Source organism: Microtus ochrogaster, unplaced genomic scaffold (genome assembly GCF_000317375.1).
Source record: "Microtus ochrogaster isolate Prairie Vole_2 unplaced genomic scaffold, MicOch1.0 UNK20, whole genome shotgun sequence".
Taxonomy (NCBI): domain Eukaryota; kingdom Metazoa; phylum Chordata; class Mammalia; order Rodentia; family Cricetidae; genus Microtus; species Microtus ochrogaster.
In genome coordinates this window covers 739,463-757,545 of record NW_004949118.1, presented here as the reverse complement: position 1 = coordinate 757,545, position 18,083 = coordinate 739,463, and the positions used below count along the sequence as shown (strand labels likewise).

Genomic DNA, 18,083 nt, shown 5'->3' with positions numbered 1-18,083 from the left:
ATCTATCTATCTATCTATCTATCTATCATCTATCTATCTATCTATCTATCTATCTATCTATCTATCTATCATCTGTCTGTCTATGATCTATCTATCTATCTATCTATCTATCTATCTATTCATCTATCATCTGTCTGTCTATCTATCTATCCATCTATCATCTGTCTGTCTATCTATCTATCTATCTATCCATCTATTGTCTGTCTGTCTATGATCTATCTATCTATCTATCTATCTATCTATCTATCTATCTATCATCTGTCCGTGTATCATCTATCTATCCTCCTATCTATCTATCTATCTATCTATCTATCTATCTATTTATCACACCTTATCTCTCTGTTTATATTGTATATTTGTGTGGGGGAGGGCATGCATGCCACAGTGCTTGTGTGGAAGTCAGAGGACAACCAGTTACTAGAAGTTGGTTTCTCCTTCTACTGTGTTGGTCCTGGTTATCGAACTCACGATGTCATCAGTCTTGGCAGCAGGCACCTTTACCTGCAGAGCCATCGTTCCCACCCACCATTCTCTTTTCCATGCTGTCAGGGCCATAGGACGGAGTTCTGTACATTATACCTCTCTCTCCCGTCTTCCTTACTCATGTCCCATAGACAGCGCTTTTCAAAGCATAATAGGAATGCTTTGCCCCCATTCAGCTCTCGTGCCTAATCTGTCTCTTGTCTCCCCTGACCTTCATGGTACCAGACAGAGAACTACTGTGTTATGACTGTCCTCGGTGTGTTTCTCCCAAATGTGTTGTCTCTGAAGAAGGCATGGGAAGCCTGTGGTGTGGGGGAGGGGGCTATGTACTGATAAGTAGAACTCAGGAAATTCAGCTCAGTCCAGGGAGACTTTAGGTTCTGGGAAGGGCTGGGTTTCCATGTTGGCAAAGGTGCATAGGAAGACGTGTAAGAGAACTAGAACCTATTTGACTAACGGTTTGTCGAAGAGTCAGAAGCATATTCGGGAACGTGTGACTTTCATGCTTGTCCTCCTTAGGTCGTCCTTCAGCGCCCTGGACTGGACAGATCATTGTCACAGAAGAGGAACCTACAGGTACAAACTCTGGCCGCTCCAGATGCCACAACTGATGTGCTGTGCAATTTAGCTTTGCTTGTAAATATACATAATTGTTTGTGAAGCTTTGGAAAGAGATGGTAGCTGAAATAACATATCAAAGAATCGTGTGTGGGGTGGCAGGACTGGGGATTGAGCCCAGGGCCTTGTGCAGGCCAAGAACACACTTCCTCCAGGCCCCAAAGAGACACATTTCATTTAGAAAGATATACTGTAGTGTAGTTGTCATATGATGAACTGTGCATATGCTAATGTACACTTTGCTAAGCTTTATGTGTATGCACGTGTGATATCATTGTTGTGACCAAAGCAACAAACATGCCCACGACTTCTAAGACCCTCCCCCGTCTACAGGTCATCTCTGGCCTGCTTTTGTACATTACAGTTTGTATTGTCCACATTTTACATAGATAGGGCCATACTCATTTTGTATGTTTCCTTTTGTTAGCATACTTACTTTGTGATTTATTGTCTGTGTAGGTGCACCTATAATTTAATAACAATTCATCCATGTCCTGTTAAAGTTTCTGTAAACCAGATGTGCTTGCGTAGATGTGTGCACTTCACGTCTCTAGGGCACACCCTCGAGAGTGGAAGAGATGGCTCTCTGCTAGGTGTGAGTTTCATTTTCATAGGAGTTGCTGTTTTTACCGAGGTGATTGATCCACTTTACACTCCCATCAGCACCATGGGAGAATTCCTAGAGAGACCACTGGTCCCTAGTCCTTGGGACGAGCAGTCTTTCTAAGTTAGCCTTTCTAGCATTCTTGTTGTGATGGCTCTGTCTTTGACGTGTATTCTCCTAATACCAAACATCCTTTCATGTGTCAGTTGACATTCATTGTTGTTAGGTCTGAGGGTTTCGCCTTTCTTTTCTTCCCCTAAAAATGTTAGGGCATTTGCTCTTCTGTTTCAACAAGTGACCTATTTCAGGTTACTGTTTCTAGACTGTATGGAGGCTCCGCCGTTATTGGGACTTGCGTGTGGCTGTCAGCGTCTTGGAACTGTCTGTTGAAATAGGATCTTTACCCATGGAATTTGCCTCGGCACCACAGTCAAGTTCCACTGATTTCACTCCTGTGCATCTACTTCTGGAATCCCCACCAGCCAGTCTTGTTTTCTCTACATCAGTATCATAATGGCTACTGTTGCTTTTATGGTCTTCCTTTGTTCATAAGTCTGACTTCTGGTATAAGTCAGGGAGTCTGAGCTCTATCATCTTGTGTCATTGTTCCCAGAGCTATTTAACTATTCTTTTTTTTTTTTGTGGTTTTTCGAGACAGGGTTTCTCTGTGGCTTTGGAGCCTGTCCTGGAACTAGCTCTGTAGACCAGGCTGGTCTCGAACTCACAGAGATCCGCCTGCCTCTGCCTCCCGAGTGCTGGGATTAAAGGCGTGCGCCACCACCGCCCAGCTTGCTATTTAACTATTCTAATTCTTCGTCTTTTCTTGTCAATTTAAATCAACTTATCAATTTCTACAAAGATGCTGAAACTCAGATGATATTTAACACCATTGAGTTCTTCAGTGTGTGGAAAAGCATATGCCGATCTTACTTGGGTTATCAGCCTTTCTTTCTAACGAACCTTTCTATTAGTGCAGATTTTCTGCTGAGCAGTTGTTTCCCCTTTGGTCTGTGTGCAGAGGTCTTTGTTTCACCTTCCTTCCTGTCCAGATCTTCACTGACTACAGAATTCTAGATTGACAGTTTCCAGTCAGTACTTTGAAGAACTAGTCCAGTTGAGAGGCAGTAACAACGGCACGAGGAGCCATGGGTCAGGGAGGACTTGGGTCACAGGAGCAGATGGAGGTTTTGCAGCTACATGGACCAGACATCAAGATTTTGAAAATTATCCCAGTGCATTAGGAATAGCCAGATTAAAGATAAATGAAAAACTGAGAAGTAATGAAAGTAGCAGTTTGCCTAAGAAATCAGAAGAGCTGGTGAGAACAGCTCTTGTTGCTTAGAATGTTACACAGGGTAACCACACTGAACACAAAGCACTGATACTGGTCCCGGGGAAACGTTTCTAGAACATGTGCCATATTGTGATGCTCCAACTCAGAAACAGGAAGTCTTGCAGGATAAAACAAGTCTTTGCACATTTTAACTTTAAACTTAAAACTCTGGCAAAAGTCCTAGAAATGTAGATATTTTTCTTGAGTTGGTTTGTTGGAAATGAATGAATCCAAGAGCAGCTTCCTAAGTTGATTTCCCATGAAGAGAGCAGTGCTGCGAGCTGCAGAGCTTGATGTTAGCGGCCGCAGACATGCCCTGAGATGCAACTAAGAATCAGCCCTTCCACAGTGATGTAAACGCTCACTTAGGGAGGTGTCGCAGATTCCCTCCTCTTTCCTGGTGGCACATTTTGGTCTTAACAATGCCATTTGAGAGGGAAATGGCTTGAGAAGTTTATGAGTTTTCATCCCACGGAAACACAATTACTTGATATAAATTGCTAGATTATTGATATTTAGACCCTCAAATATTAAATTGGTCAAAACCAGTTTCTGACAGCCTGCCACAGAAGGTAGCCTTCGTTCCCAAAACGCTGTAGTTATTTCGGCCTCTAACAATCATTTAGGTTCTTTTAGTGACAGGGTGTTTCTCTGTGTTTTTGTAAAAACACTTTAAACCAGTCTTCTGTGGATAGATGAATGAAATATCAAAATCACTTGGGGTCACTATGGAATAAAGACATCCTGACTTCTTAAGGAAATAGCCACCATCCATGAGGCGATCTATGGTTTTCATAGTTACCTGCATTTGTGTAACAATTAAATTATTTAAGAAATGCAATAGCTGCACTCTCCTTATTTGAATCAATAAAATATCAATGAATTCTTTCCCATGTCACATCCCTGACAAGACTGTCAGTATCACAAAGGGGCTTGGAATCCCATCATCTGTTTAATGGAGGAAGAGAGAGAGAGAGAGAGAGAGAGAGAGAGAGAGAGAGAGAGAGAACTTAGTTCCTGGTGCTGCAGATCTGTACTGTAACAATAAACTATTGTCACTGTGATTTTTGTCCTTGGGTCTGCAGTACAGTTTTTCTTTGCTTGCTTCTGTGATATTCTCTTTATCACTGGCTGCAGAATTTTGATTATGATGTGCATCAGTGGTTTTCCTCCTATGTACTGTGCTTCTCTGGTCTGTGGGTTTCTAGCTGTCCTCTGTTCTGAGGAGGTTCCACTGTTGTTTATTTTTAGTGGATTCCTCTCTCTCTCCTCTACTAGGAGTTTCAGTTATGCGCCACTTGAGGCCACTGAAATCGGTTCCCAGCTCATTGGTGCTGTGTCCCCCCAGTCTTCACCTTCTTTTTTTTTTTAATATTTATTTATTTATTATGGATACAATATCCTATCTGGATGTATGCCTTCAGGCCAGTAGAGGGCACCAGACCTCATTACAGATGGTTGTGAGCCACCATGTGGTTGCCGGGAATTGAACTCAGCACCTTTGGAAGAGCAGGCAATGCTCTTAACCACTGAGCCACCTCTCCAGCCCAGTCTTCACCTTCTTGACCATGTGGAATGTCTATAACCATGGTTTAAGTTTGTAGCCGCTTCCTTGTCCTTGTGTCCCAATTATCACAGATGATACGAATTCTGTCACCTGTGGCATTTCTGGGTTTGTTACTAATGATCCTTCCCTATAATATAGGCTTTATTTTCTTGCTTTCTATACACACTTTTTTTCTCTCTTTTAGTTAATACCAGGTATTTTGAGTTTATATTGTTTGATGCTGGATATTTTTAAATTTGTAGAAATGCCTTTGAGCATTTTTTTTCTGAGGAAACAAATCTTTTCAAAGTGGCAGGGAATTCAGCTGTTGCAGAGGGGATGAGGGAAGAAGAGGAAGGCAGGGAAGACATTTTTCTAATGAAGATGTCGTAATTGTGAGGTAGATTCAGAGGATACCATGTGACTCCCACACTTTTGACCTTGGCACGGAAATCAACCCCACACCTCGTGGCCCACTCTAGCCTTCAGTTTTTCCTTGGGTGTACTTTGGAACCAAACACACACTTCTTTGCGTGGTTCAATTTCCCTCTACATCAGTTTAGTGGTAAATCATATAAAGACAAATCCAGTCCCAGATTCCCTTGGTCTGTCTGTATGCTATGCACAGTGGCATCTGAATAGCCAAATGAATGAATTATTATTTATTATTATTATTATTATTATTATTATTATTATTATTATTATAGATAAGGTTTCCTTACACTGTGGAGCCAGGAAGAGACAGGCACTTGTGGCTCTCCATGTGTCTCCGGCGCCCCTGAATACGTGCACCTCACTTTACCTTGTTGTTTTTCAGAGGGTGTCATTCCCGGCCCCCCCACAGACCTCTCTGTCACTGAGGCCACCCGGAGCTACGTAGTGCTGAGCTGGAAACCCCCTGGCCAGCGCGGTCACGAGGGCATTATGTATTTTGTAGAAAAGGTAAGACCCCGGCATTATCACCTATGCTACCTCCTATTAATTTCTGATAACATTGGAGCAGTTACAGTAAGGCAGCAGCAGGAATAACTAAACTCTTTATTTTATTTTATTTTATTTTTTTTTGGTTTTTCGAGACAGGGTTTCTCTGTGGCTTTGGAGCCTGTCCTGGAACTAGCTCTGTAGACCATACTGGTCTTGAACTCACAGAGATCCGCCTGCCTCTGCCTCCCGAGTGCTGGGATTAAAGGCGTGCGCCACCATCGCCCGGCTAACTAAACTCTTTAAATTCGCATGGATTATGAACTGTCTCTGTTGAAAATATAAATAACACATAGAACTTCATCATGGTGCCTCGAGACTCCCTCACGTTGCTGCGCTATAGCATGCCTGTATGGCGGTGTTCTCTAGAGTAGCCCCCGTCTCTCTTGTGATGGAACAGCTCTCGTGATGGCTGTCTGTCTACTGGTCCTTCTGCCAGGACGATGAAACATGATGAGGGTAGAGGGCCAGAGGAATAGAGAAGTTGTACTGCTTCCCAACAGGAGGGCGAGGTGAAGACAACAAGGCTCCGCACGCCACCGGGAAGCCGTATTCTTCATACACAATAGATCGGGGCTGGGTGACGAAGCAGTCTGAGATGCTGGAGAATTCTTTCCCCCACATGTCTTATAACCGTGCTGGGATCAGACCGTTAGAGGACAGCATGATGAGCTGGGCAAGGATGATGCGGGAGCCAGCTGTGTAGCCGTATCCAAAGGGGTCTGGGGAGCATTTGTGAGCGGCTAGTGGGGAAGTGCCCAGAGCTGGCCAGGGCATTACTGAAGGAAGTGGTTGTGCTGCCAGCACAGAAACACGTGAGAATCCAGACAGTGGTACAGAATCCTCCTTCACAAGATCATGGCTTCTGAGAGGATATTTAAGAATTTGTTTAACATGAAGCTCCAAGTCCCTTCTTGACCAAGCATTTGCCTAGGATTTGTGATGCCTTTGCCTCAATGCCCACTGCCACAAAAATGAGATCAGGATTTAATTGAGATGGTGTTTTTGTCTGATCTGTAAAAACATTTGTGTATTTATTCAGAGTAGTGTGCTATTATTAACAAAAATGAGATTAGTGCTTATGCTTTAAATTTCATCTTTGCATAATTACATAAAAAGTTTTTTTTTATAAAATATTTGGAATTCAGTTTTTTTCTTTCATCTGGATTATTCTGATTATTCAATTTCAGAATAACTGTTAGGTTACCTTCCCTTACAGTTACTGTGAGAGGATCCATTTCTGAGGAATATAGGTTTATGGAGACATCTACAGATTAGGTGACAATATAAAAACAGGGTGCAGATATCATGTGTGTTAAGTGCTGGGACTGAACCCAGGGTTCATACACACCAGACCACTGCTCTGACAGACTTCCCACTTTTGAGATCTTATCGCTGCCCCCTAAGTGGCTATGATTACAGGCTTGTGCCACCAGGCCTGGCCAATATACAAACTTCAGAAGTGTAGTAACATATATTGATTAGGAATAATAATGACTTCCATTATGGCATTTTTGTGCAACTCATATTTTCTCTTTTCCCTTTCTTCTCCTGCTGACTCCCCATTTTTCCCCCTTCTATTTTCTTGTCTAGTTTTGTTTTTTGGAGGTTTTGTTATTATTGTTGTTTGAGTTTTTGGTAATCAGTGGGTTTCACTAGTGTTGCTTACAGGAGGACAGTTGAGGAATTGTTTGTAGGAACAGAGGGGCCTTATCAGTGGATACTGCACTGAATAAAATGTTATTTTTATGTCATAAATGTCAACCATAAGCTAATGGGTACCCATGAGACCCCTGCCCACTCCACCACAGTGTTGATTAACCCAAGTATGTGTGGATTTCCCAATATGCAATTTATATAGAGATATCTTTGTGTGTACACATACACACATGCATACACACATGCACACACACGTGCACACACACATGTGCATGCATGCACACATGCACACAGTTTGCCCATGACATCACATGTGCCAGATGTCAGACTATGAACGTTGATTTTCTCCTCCTTCCATGTGGGTCTCAGGGTCAGAATTAGGTGTTCGGCTTGGTGACAGTTGCCTTTCTGACCGAGCCTTCTCACTAGTAAAGTGTGCAAATATCTTAATAGCCTTTTGTTTATTTCAAACTTGTGGATCTTAAGAATTACACTAGAGTGCCAGGAGGTGGTGGTCCACACCTTTAATCAAGCTCTTGGGAGGCAGAAGCAGGTGGGATCTCTGTGGTTCAAGGCCAGCCTGGTGTACAGAGTGAGTTCCAAGACAGCCAGGATTGTTTCATAGAGAAACCCTGTCTCGAAACAAAACAAACAAAAAAAAGAAAGAAAGAAAGAAAGAAAGAAAGAAAGAAAGAAAAGAAAAAAGAATTATACCAGATTAACACATTATTGTCTGTGATTTTCTGTTATTAATATTTTTGGTGGTGAACATTTGTCTGATGTTCCTGAGATCAATGTCTTGCTTCTTTCTTATCTGCAGGAAATTGTAAACAATAAGTTTATGACTGCTTTCCCATGTAACAAAGACTAGAAATCTTCCAAGGGTCTGGTTTTATGAAATCTAAAATTATATGTATAGTTTCCAATTTTCTAAATGTTATCCCCAAATAAAATGTTTGTTATCACCCTAAACCTTTTTCTATTTTAATAGAAGCAATGGTAGAGTAATAGCTAAATGTACATTTCTGGTAAATTTAATACACACCCATGCCCACTGCATTTCTTTGACACACTCCACAGGAAAAGGCTCTGAATTAACTCTGACAGTAATTACCATTTTGCTAACATAATGACGCATAACAACCCACTCAGACATGTGCTTCAGATGAGTCAGTGCTGGCTTCTGTTGACCATTTCCTTTGGTCACATCAACCTGAATTTTGAAAAGTCTCTAACTTCCCCAGATCAAAGTACATATCATTTATCATTAAACAATTGAACATTTTTTTCCTATCAGCCTGCTCAGTTGTGTAAACAGAGACTGTACTTTCATTCTCTAGCCACCCAGACCTGAATAATCACACAGAAACTATATTGATTACAACAGTTTGACTAACGCCTCAGGCATATTTCTAACTAACTCTTACATCTTAAATTAACCTATTTCTATTATTCTATGTATTGCCATGTGCCATGGCATTTACCTCATTTTCTACATGTCTTGCTTCCTTGGCAGCTGACTGGTGTTTGCTTGATTCAGCCTACTTTCTCTATATATATCTCTATATGGATTTCCCTCCAGGCTTTACTCTGCTAAACTATTGGCCAAAACAGCTTTATTCATCAACCATTAAACACATATACAGAAGGACATCCCACATCATCTCATCTTTTCTATCTAATTAAAAAGGAATATTTTAACTTTAACATAGTAAAGTTGCATATACAAAACAGTTATCAAGCAAGAATTATAGTTATAATATTTAGTCCCTTTACATTTGGCAAATTAAGGAAAATACTCTATCATCTATCTATCTTTGTGAGTCTAAAGTTTTATATCTAATTTATCTTTTACCATAACTAATGAAAACTATAATTATATAATTTGATGTTTTAACTTTAACATAGTAAAACTGCATATACAAAACAGTTATCAAGCAAGAATTATAGTTATAATATTTAGTCCCTTTACATTTGGCAAATTAAGGAAAATACTGTATCATCTATCTATCTTTGTGAGTCTAAAGTTTTATATATAATTTATCTCTTACCATAACTAATGAAAACTATAATTATATAATTTGATGGAGTCCTCAACTCCATCAAAGACCCCAGAAGGATATAATATTACCTATGTAAACAGAAAGTGCATTGTAAGCAGCTTTCAAAACTCTAGAAATGACGGAGACATCTCACTGCTTGGACAGTCACCCAAAGTTCTTTTGTAACATTGGGGCATCCATCTTCAACCAAAGGCCCATAGTATCTGGAAGACTTTTCAGTGAAGCAGGAAATTTGAAGATCAGTTCTGCCTTGTACTGGCAAAGTTTGTCAGTTGCTTTCTTCTGTGTCCTACAGAATGTCTGGCAGTTTCTTCTGTTAAAGCAGGAACCCTAAAAGACCATTCTGTCTTTTGGAAAGTTAAGCAGTCACTTTTCTGTGGGTCCTGCATGTTCAGTTCATGTAGCGTACCATCAAGCAGTCCAAGCAAGAACAGTTTCTTGCCCAAATGGTTAGCCTTTTACATTGAAGGCAAATTCCATAACAAGTTTCTTCAATTCCCACCAACCTCTCTAAAGTAATTGGTGTTGCCAGAAGCAGACATGTCTCACTGTTGAGAAAAGCCTAAGTTTTAAAAATATTTTAAATGCCATATTCTGTAGGTCTTTGAAAAGTTTGAAGAATATCTATCCATCTGAAATATATCTCTTTACATCTAGAAAACTTAACTAGCACGACTACAAGTTTGACTTTTATAAATGACTATTAATTCATAGTTTTTAATTATATATTACATTTTTAATGAGCTGTATAAACATAATACCTTAAACAAGAGTAGAAATATACATATAGCAAAATTGACCTTAAATTTGTATGAATAAACCAAACTCCATACCAATGAAGTAGTGTTCATTTCTATATCATATTCCCATTTTTTCTTTAGAAAGACCTTGACTGTACCCATTAATCATTTATAATCAAACCCTTTAAATGAAAATAAACATTTATAAACAATATTTGGGAATTTGTAGGTTTTTATACTATTCCTGATGATTGGGGGTGCTGTTAATCAGGTCTTTCATGGGCTATCTTGTGTGGTTGGTCCATTTCAACCAGCAGTCCTAAAACTGTCATGGATGTTGGACCACCTAGGCCATTGCTTCAGGGAGTCTTATTTGGTCAAACCATGTTAGCCAATAAGGAATACACAGCTTTCTAATCTCTGTGGAAACAAAAGCAGAACCTCTTTTCCAAAGTAACGTGTCCTTAGACCTAAATTTTGAAGTCAAGATATCTTTAAAATATATATTGTTGTTTTGGCTTAGCAGCCCATACAATGAAATGTCTTTCTGTAGTTAGCTCATTCTCAGACACACACACACACACAGACTCTTTCTCTTTGTGTATTTTCCGTCTTTACGTGGCTTTCTTTTATTTTCACTCTGTTTCTTTTACTCTATTTTTTAATTTTTGATTTGGGAAACAGGGTTTTATTGTGTATCTTTGGTTGTCCTAGATCTCACTCTGTAAACCAGGCTGTCCTTGAACTCACGGAGACTCACCTGCCTCTGCCTCCCAAGTACTGGGATTAAAGGTGTGCGCCATCACACCCAACTACTCTATTTCTTTTGTTCTTTTCTCTTCCAAGTCTATGTATATTTTTTTTAACACATTGTAAACCATTTAGAGGTTTGTTTGTTTTTTTCTGTCTGAATTTGTCTTTACTGTATATCTCTATCCTTTTTCACCACATGAGTCTTTAGTCTGTTTAGCAATCTGGCTTGGAGTAAAGCTGCAGCTTTTGTGGCTGGCTCTGCCTCATTTCTTACTTTTTTGAGAGTCTAGCTTTATGGCAGAGGTATTGGCAGGAGCCAGATTTGTTGCCACAACTCTGTGGAGTTTCTAGGTTCATGCCACCACCAAGAAGCCTGATGCCAGCTGCTCATAAACACCATTTGAGTACTTGTGGTGACAGAACCTCTTAAAAGAGCTGTGAGGTTTTTACCACTAATGCTGTCAGGAAGCCTCTCTTAAAGGAGCCATGACTCTGCTTGCCTCTAGCAAACAGCCTACCCAAGACAATGCTGCTACCGAGAAGCCATGCTTAACTCTGTTTTTGTTGTTGTTGTTGTTTTGTCTAGAATTCCCTCCCCTCCCCACCTTTTTTTAAAGCTTTCTCAGGCTTTATGTGGAAACATTTGGACACCATTTGTATACAATGACTGCACTTTCATTTCCCAGTCCCCCAGACCTGAATAATCACAAAGAACTGTATTAATTACATCACTGGCCAATGGTTCAGGTATATTTCTAGCTAACTCTTACATCCTAAGTTTACCAATTTCTATTAGTCTGTGCACTGCCACGTGGCTATGGCATTTTCTTCATGTCTTATTTCCTTGGCATCTGACTGGTGTCTGTTTGGCTTAGCCTACTCTCTCTATATATCTATCTCTTCTCGGATTTCCTGCTCGGCTTTCCTATGCTAAGCCATTGGCTGAAACAGCTTTATTCATTAACCAGTAAAAGCAGCACATATACAGGACATCCCACATCACAGTTGGATGGAAGAGAAGATAATATGTAAGAGTATGACATTTTATAGAGAAGCTGCACGGGGTGTTTTCTACTCTTACAGCATCCAGGATGCTGGAGAAATAAGGATGCAGACCATGTTAAGAGGCCTAGGATGCAATTACAGAATTCTCTAAATATCCAGCAATTCTACTGTGAGTCTAATTATTTCTGATGAACCATTTATAAGGTGTTAGTCTTTGCAGAGGTTCACCTACTGGCATGTTTTTCACCCACCTAGAATGTTTATACAGCACAGTATTATCTCCTTTGCTTGTGTTTGCTGGAACTTTCACCTGGGATTTGTGCATAAACTGTGAACTGGTCTGTCGCGATACAGGCTTATAGTCAAACATTGAAGTCATGCCTGTGATTCCTAAGATGGTTGAAACTGAGGGTCTCAATAGTGAAAGAACTGGGTGAATCAGGGTCTTCCTTTTAAACTCCCCTATCCTAATGTGTTCTTTTCAGCCCCCAACTTTTCCCTCAGATATTTCACATCTTGGGTACTTTCTCTCATTTCCCTTTCAAAAATCTGGTTATGTCAGGCACAAGGCAGGGTTACTTTCTAGTGCTGCTTCTGTTTATAGAAGTGAAAATAAGAGGTCTTTGCCAGAGGCCATCACTGGACTGCCCATTTAGTTAACCTATCTAATCCTTAAAAGAAACCCTGTTCGGGTCATACTTTTGTTTTCATTATACCTCTTTTATAGATAAGGAAACTGAATAATTGATGTGATTTATACTTCTCTCCAGATTGCACAGTAGGTACAAGGCAGAAGTAAGATTTGAACATGGATAATCTTGGCATAGGGCCATAATCCAGCTATAGGGTGAACATTTGTAATTTAAAAATCCAAATTCAATATCCAACAAGACACTCAAAATGTTTTGTATTTTGGATTGGGGATACTTAAATAGTAAAGTATATGTAGATTTTTTTCACACACGCGCGCACGTGCACACGCGCACACACACACTTGTGGTTCCACGCATTTGAAATAAGAGGCACTCTACCTGCATTATTTGAACTGCTTCCAAAGCTGAAATCTGCTCCTCTCAAGAACGCTGGGAGTGCAGCTGAGAGGGTTAAAGTTATGATGGCTTACAACATCCATAGCACAGAGAGAGTAGCTATTGTTTTTATTATGAAAGTAAAAATGATCAATGATTACTTATGCATTCCCCTGAGGAGGTATGTCAAGAATATAAAGATGTGGGACAATTTCATCACTCCTAGGGGCAGATCACACGTACAGATGACACATTATCATGAAATATTTTGCAGGAACACTAGAGTTTCACCTTGATAAATTTGCTTTATAACAGATGATAACAATGAAGTCAAGAGCACTCCGTTTCACATTCCAAGGCCACCCCGCTCATTACTAACTGGAATCAGACCCTTCTGCCATGCTACTGAATATATCCCATGTCAAGTCAGTAAGTCAGTAGTGGTCACATTGAATAGTGTAGTACAAACTTCTGTGTCATCTTTGACAGCCTCTGTGCCTGTCATAAAATGTAGATTTCTGAAGATTATTTTGAAAATGATTTTTTTAATCTATAGCACACTCAGGCAAGAGCAACAAAATTTGTGCTTTTGCTGATATCGAGCAGAGCTGGATGGTAGGGTTAGACAGCCTTTGACTTGTCTTATGACTGTGCTGACTAACTCCCACCAAATCGTGATTCACCTCTTCATCCAAGTCACTGGGGGTCATTTTAAGGATAAGATTTATTTATTCACTTTTTTTTTGACAGAGTCTAACTCAGCATCCCAGCGGAAGTCCCTGTGTGGCTCAGAGTGGTTTTACACTCACAGCTATTCTCCTGCGTGAGCCTTCTGAGGGCTGAGATGACATACATGTAGCCCACATGTAGTCCCATACCTTCCAATATATTTAAATTTATTTTAAAATATATTTTATGGTTTATTCTAAAATTTGGACACAATTTCACAAAGGAGCATCTTTTTATCTCCATAATCAGAGAAGAAACTTTGAGTGTCCTTCTGGGCTGAGGCAGGACAGTGAGCAAGGAGGTCCCTTGAGCTCATGGAATGGACTTTCTGGTAGAGGAGCAAGCAAATGAACAGCCGTGTGAACAGTGACACACAGTATAGTTGGAGAATATTTAGCGGGGCAAGGGCTAGAGAGTGGTGAGAGAAGGAACGGACTCTTCTGAACTGGTGAAGGGAGGGATGTATCCAGGCCTTTCTGAGGAGGCGGCAGCCAGATGTGCACCCAAAGGATGCCCTAAGTTATAACCTCAACTAAAATAACATTCATAGCAAAATCGCACAAATTTAAGTATTGAAAACAGTTCATTGAAATGATGACCTACCCTAAGACCTAGAAAAATAACTAGCCTTGAAATAAAGACTTCTTTAAGTAGACTGACAAATTTGTTTATGTACAAGTGAGGTGTTAAAACAGTTTATTAAAGGGCTCAAAGCCACAGCTGATGTAGAAGCCTAAGGCATTCAGCTGTCCTTTTCCACACCTCCTCTCCAGCCCAGCTCTCGAAACATGGGTGGTTGTTGGCAGGTAAGTAAGTGTGAGTCCCTCTGTGCTCCGGGGGCTTCCAGTGATGTCACTGTTCCTTCTGCAGTGTGACGTGGGGACAGAAAACTGGCAGCGTGTGAACACAGAACTCCCAGTGAAGTCACCTCGCTTCGCTGTGTTCGACTTGGTGGAGGGGAAATCTTACCGTTTCCGCGTCCGCTGTTCAAACTCAGCAGGAGTCGGTGAACCCTCAGAGGCAACAGAAGTGACCATCGTAGGGGACAAACTTGGTAAGTCTGGGATCAGACTGAGCGACTGTGACGTTGTGGAGAGAAAATTCCAAACCAAGAATAAAATAGTGTTGTTTTGCTTATGCAAAGTAAACTTCATGAATGTGACAGCTAATATAGTCTTCAGTGTCCATAGGTTTTTCATTTACTGTTATGCTTCCTAAATAACATTTTGAACAGAATGCATTATAAAACAAAGCAAATGTATGTTTAACATGACATGTAAACATTTGTGCGTGTGTGCTTGCACGTATGCAATGGGAAAGAAGTATGCTAAACTACCTTGAGTCTGATGACCATTTTCTCTTTTACATAGATATCCCCAAGCCCCCTGGAAAAATCATCCCAAGTAGAAATACGGATACCTCAGTGGTGGTCTCTTGGGAGGAGTCCAAAGATGCCAAAGAACTAGTTGGTTACTACATCGAGTCTAGTGTGGTTGGCTCTGGCAAATGGGAGCCCTGCAACAACAACCCTGTGAAGGGCTCACGGTAATGTGCGTGCGTGCGTGCGTGCGTGTGCGTGTGTGTGTGTGTGTGTGTGTGTACGTGCTCCAGAATTACTATAAGCTATACGCAGTACACATAGCCAGTGGAGGAATAACGCACATGGGCTTAGAGAGATGACCAAGCAGTCAGAAGTGTATACTGCTCTTGCAGAGGAGCCAAGTTCAGTTCCTAGCACCCATGTTGGATGGCTCACAGTCACTGATAACTCCAATTCCAGGGGTCTGATAGTTTCTCCTGGCCTCACCTCCATATGCAGGCACATTCTCTCCCATCACCCACATGTATAGATATAGTTAAAAAATCTTTTTAAGAACACGAATACACATTTACTTTAAATAGCCAAATGAATTTAAAGCTGAGCATGTCTAATGCAATACATTTGGAAACAAAGACTTGTAATGCTAAATACTTAAAAGAAACACAGAATATCATTCAGAAGTTCATTTTATGTTCTGTTCTGATTCTTTCTATTTGGACTATCTTTTCCCATTGTTCCTCTCTGAACTTTCACATGCAAGACCTAACAGGTTCTAAAAAAACATAATATTTTTAAAAGAACAGAATACTAGCACTTCCCAAGTTCTGCACATCACCAAAATCAAACCCAGGACCAGGTAGAGGGAAAGCGCCATCAAAACAAGGGCACCCTGATAGTTTTTCTTTTCTCTCTGTCTGTTTTCAGTGTGGGGAGAGTAGTTTGTCTTGCTTTTAATTATTTTCTCAGCCAGTTGAGCCTGCTTTATTTAGGGCCAACTTGAGATGTGGTCCCTAGGAAGAGTCTGATGGGCTTGTTGGCAGCTTCCATCTTAGCCCTTTCCAAAGGCTGCACACTCCCAGAGGATCTGGTTCCCAGTGGAACCGGACCCCAAGAGGCTGGAGACCAGCAGATAAAGGAAGACAGCAGCGTGCTCCGCACGACATTCATTTCTTTCACTCAAACAGCCGTGTAGTCCATCTTTATCTCGGGGCAGTCAGGAGCCAGTGAAGGGCAGACACTGTTGTTAGTCGTCTTCATACCCGTGATAACTATTCATGTCTTCACCCCTAAGGTGTCCAATAATATTCACCCAACCAAGTAGACGCTAGACTGAAAAGTACGGCTCGCTTTATCAACTGCTCAACCAGTGAGTGGATAGTCTTAGCAGACCCGTTATTTCCTGGGTTACAATCTTCAAGGCTGACTTAATGTTACGTTGATTCATGAAATGCTACATACAGCTGTCACAGCCGTTAAGGAGGATGGTGGTTTTAAATGGGAGAAACCATGGATTTGTATTGTATTGTTGGATCTTGATATCCAAGAGGTAATTCTGGGAACTATTTTTCACTTTATTTCAGATTCCAGTGTAATTTCTCATGTGACAATGCCTTCCCTGGTTAGGTGTCTGTGACAGGATTTATCAGTACCTTACATTTTAAGTATATACCTGAAATAACTACTCATGGTACTGTCAACACACCTATTATCCACTATGTGCTTCTTTTGTTCAGACCTAGTACTGTATTTTAAAGACTAGATAGCTCACCTTCATGCAGAATCAGTATGTGGTAGGTAGTATTATTGTTCCCTGTTGAACATTTTCTGATGAACATTCAAGGTAAGTCAAGACTCCTAATTTTTTTTTGACAGAGTGAATTTTAAAAATTGCTCAAACTGCCTTCTTATCTAAGGTGCATGTGTTACCTGAAGGTCTCATTTTTGAAAATGAATCTTTCATAAAGCCGGGCCATTCAGTTAAGCTGCTGGTCATTTTGCCTCACCCTCCTCGGAAAGGCTCTGAAAGCTCTCTCCTCTTTAGATTTACTTGCCATGGATTGGCCACGGGTCAGAGCTACATCTTCCGGGTCAGAGCAGTGAACGCAGCTGGACTTAGTGAATATTCCCAGGATTCGGAAGCTATCGAAGTCAAAGCTGCTATCGGTAAGCTCCTTCTTTGTAATTTGGCCGAAGGGAAGAATGGGTTTTCCCGTTCTCCATCATGTCCGTAAATGGTTTGAAGTTCCTAGTTCCACTCCATGATCCCGCAGTTAAACAGTCACTTTCTCTTGGCTCCAGTTGGCAGCGACCCTTCCATAGCTGGTGTGTTACAGATTTCATCACTTACCAGTGTCTGTGCATCTGCAGTGTTTCGTCAGACATTCCCCACCGTAGGAAACTTGATTCTAACTTCATTCCATCCCGGGACCTGGCAGGCCATCCCGCTTCCATGAAGGGGTACATCACCATAACTCTGCCATCTTGTACTTAAAAGCCATTTCGTCCGCAGCAGAGCTCGGCTTCTTTTTCATAACAGGACATTACCATGCTTCTTATAAAGCCTCTAAAACTCATGCAAGACAAATGTGGTTGCTTAATCATGTCTCATCTGTTTGCAAAATAACAGAGTAACATAATTAATAAGGCAATTATATGTATCTATGTGTTATACCTCCCAATCTTGGATAGAGTGGGGAAGAGACCCAGCTAATCCAGAAAAAAAAAAAGAAAATAAAATCTGTAATATGCTAACATATTAATAGAAATATTTGACTGACTATGTAACTCAGTACTAGAGCACACAGTTATGGTGTATAAAGCCCTAGTACCACTGTGAAAAGATGAGACAGGTGCAATGATGCATATCTATAACCATAGCAACTGGGGAAGCCGAAGCAGGAAGACTAAGAATTCAAGGTCAGCCTGGGTTACATACCAAGACCCTGTCTCAAAATTCAAAGCAATAGGGCAACAACCAGCACAACTATATTTAACATTAGTTTTCTTCTTTGACATTATTTTAAGTAGACAGTAGTAGACATGTTCTTTTGGGAGTTGGGAGGTACAGTTCGTTACTGTTGCACTAACAGTCATGATTCTGCTATACAGCTAGGATCTTTAATATTGTGTCTTGTGAACTTTGTGGTCCTTTCTCTATTATGTTAACTATTAGAGCATACATTTCTCAAGAATTGCTTTTCCCTGTATAAACTAAACCCTT

At 40.7% G+C, this 18,083-nt stretch overlaps 1 protein-coding gene across 1 annotated transcript in view; it reads left to right on the top strand.

Annotated features, from left to right (window-relative positions):
• The window catches only part of Myom1 (myomesin 1), a 137,408-nt gene that overhangs the window by 58,642 nt on the left and 60,683 nt on the right, over positions 1-18,083 (top strand). Inside the window, exons 13-17 of the mRNA XM_013353954.2 lie at positions 1,003-1,059; positions 5,402-5,526; positions 14,413-14,596; positions 14,913-15,087; positions 16,905-17,026. Of these exons, the coding sequence (XP_013209408.1) occupies positions 1,003-1,059; positions 5,402-5,526; positions 14,413-14,596; positions 14,913-15,087; positions 16,905-17,026 (663 nt within the window). The remainder of the gene's footprint in view (positions 1-1,002; positions 1,060-5,401; positions 5,527-14,412; positions 14,597-14,912; positions 15,088-16,904; positions 17,027-18,083) is intronic.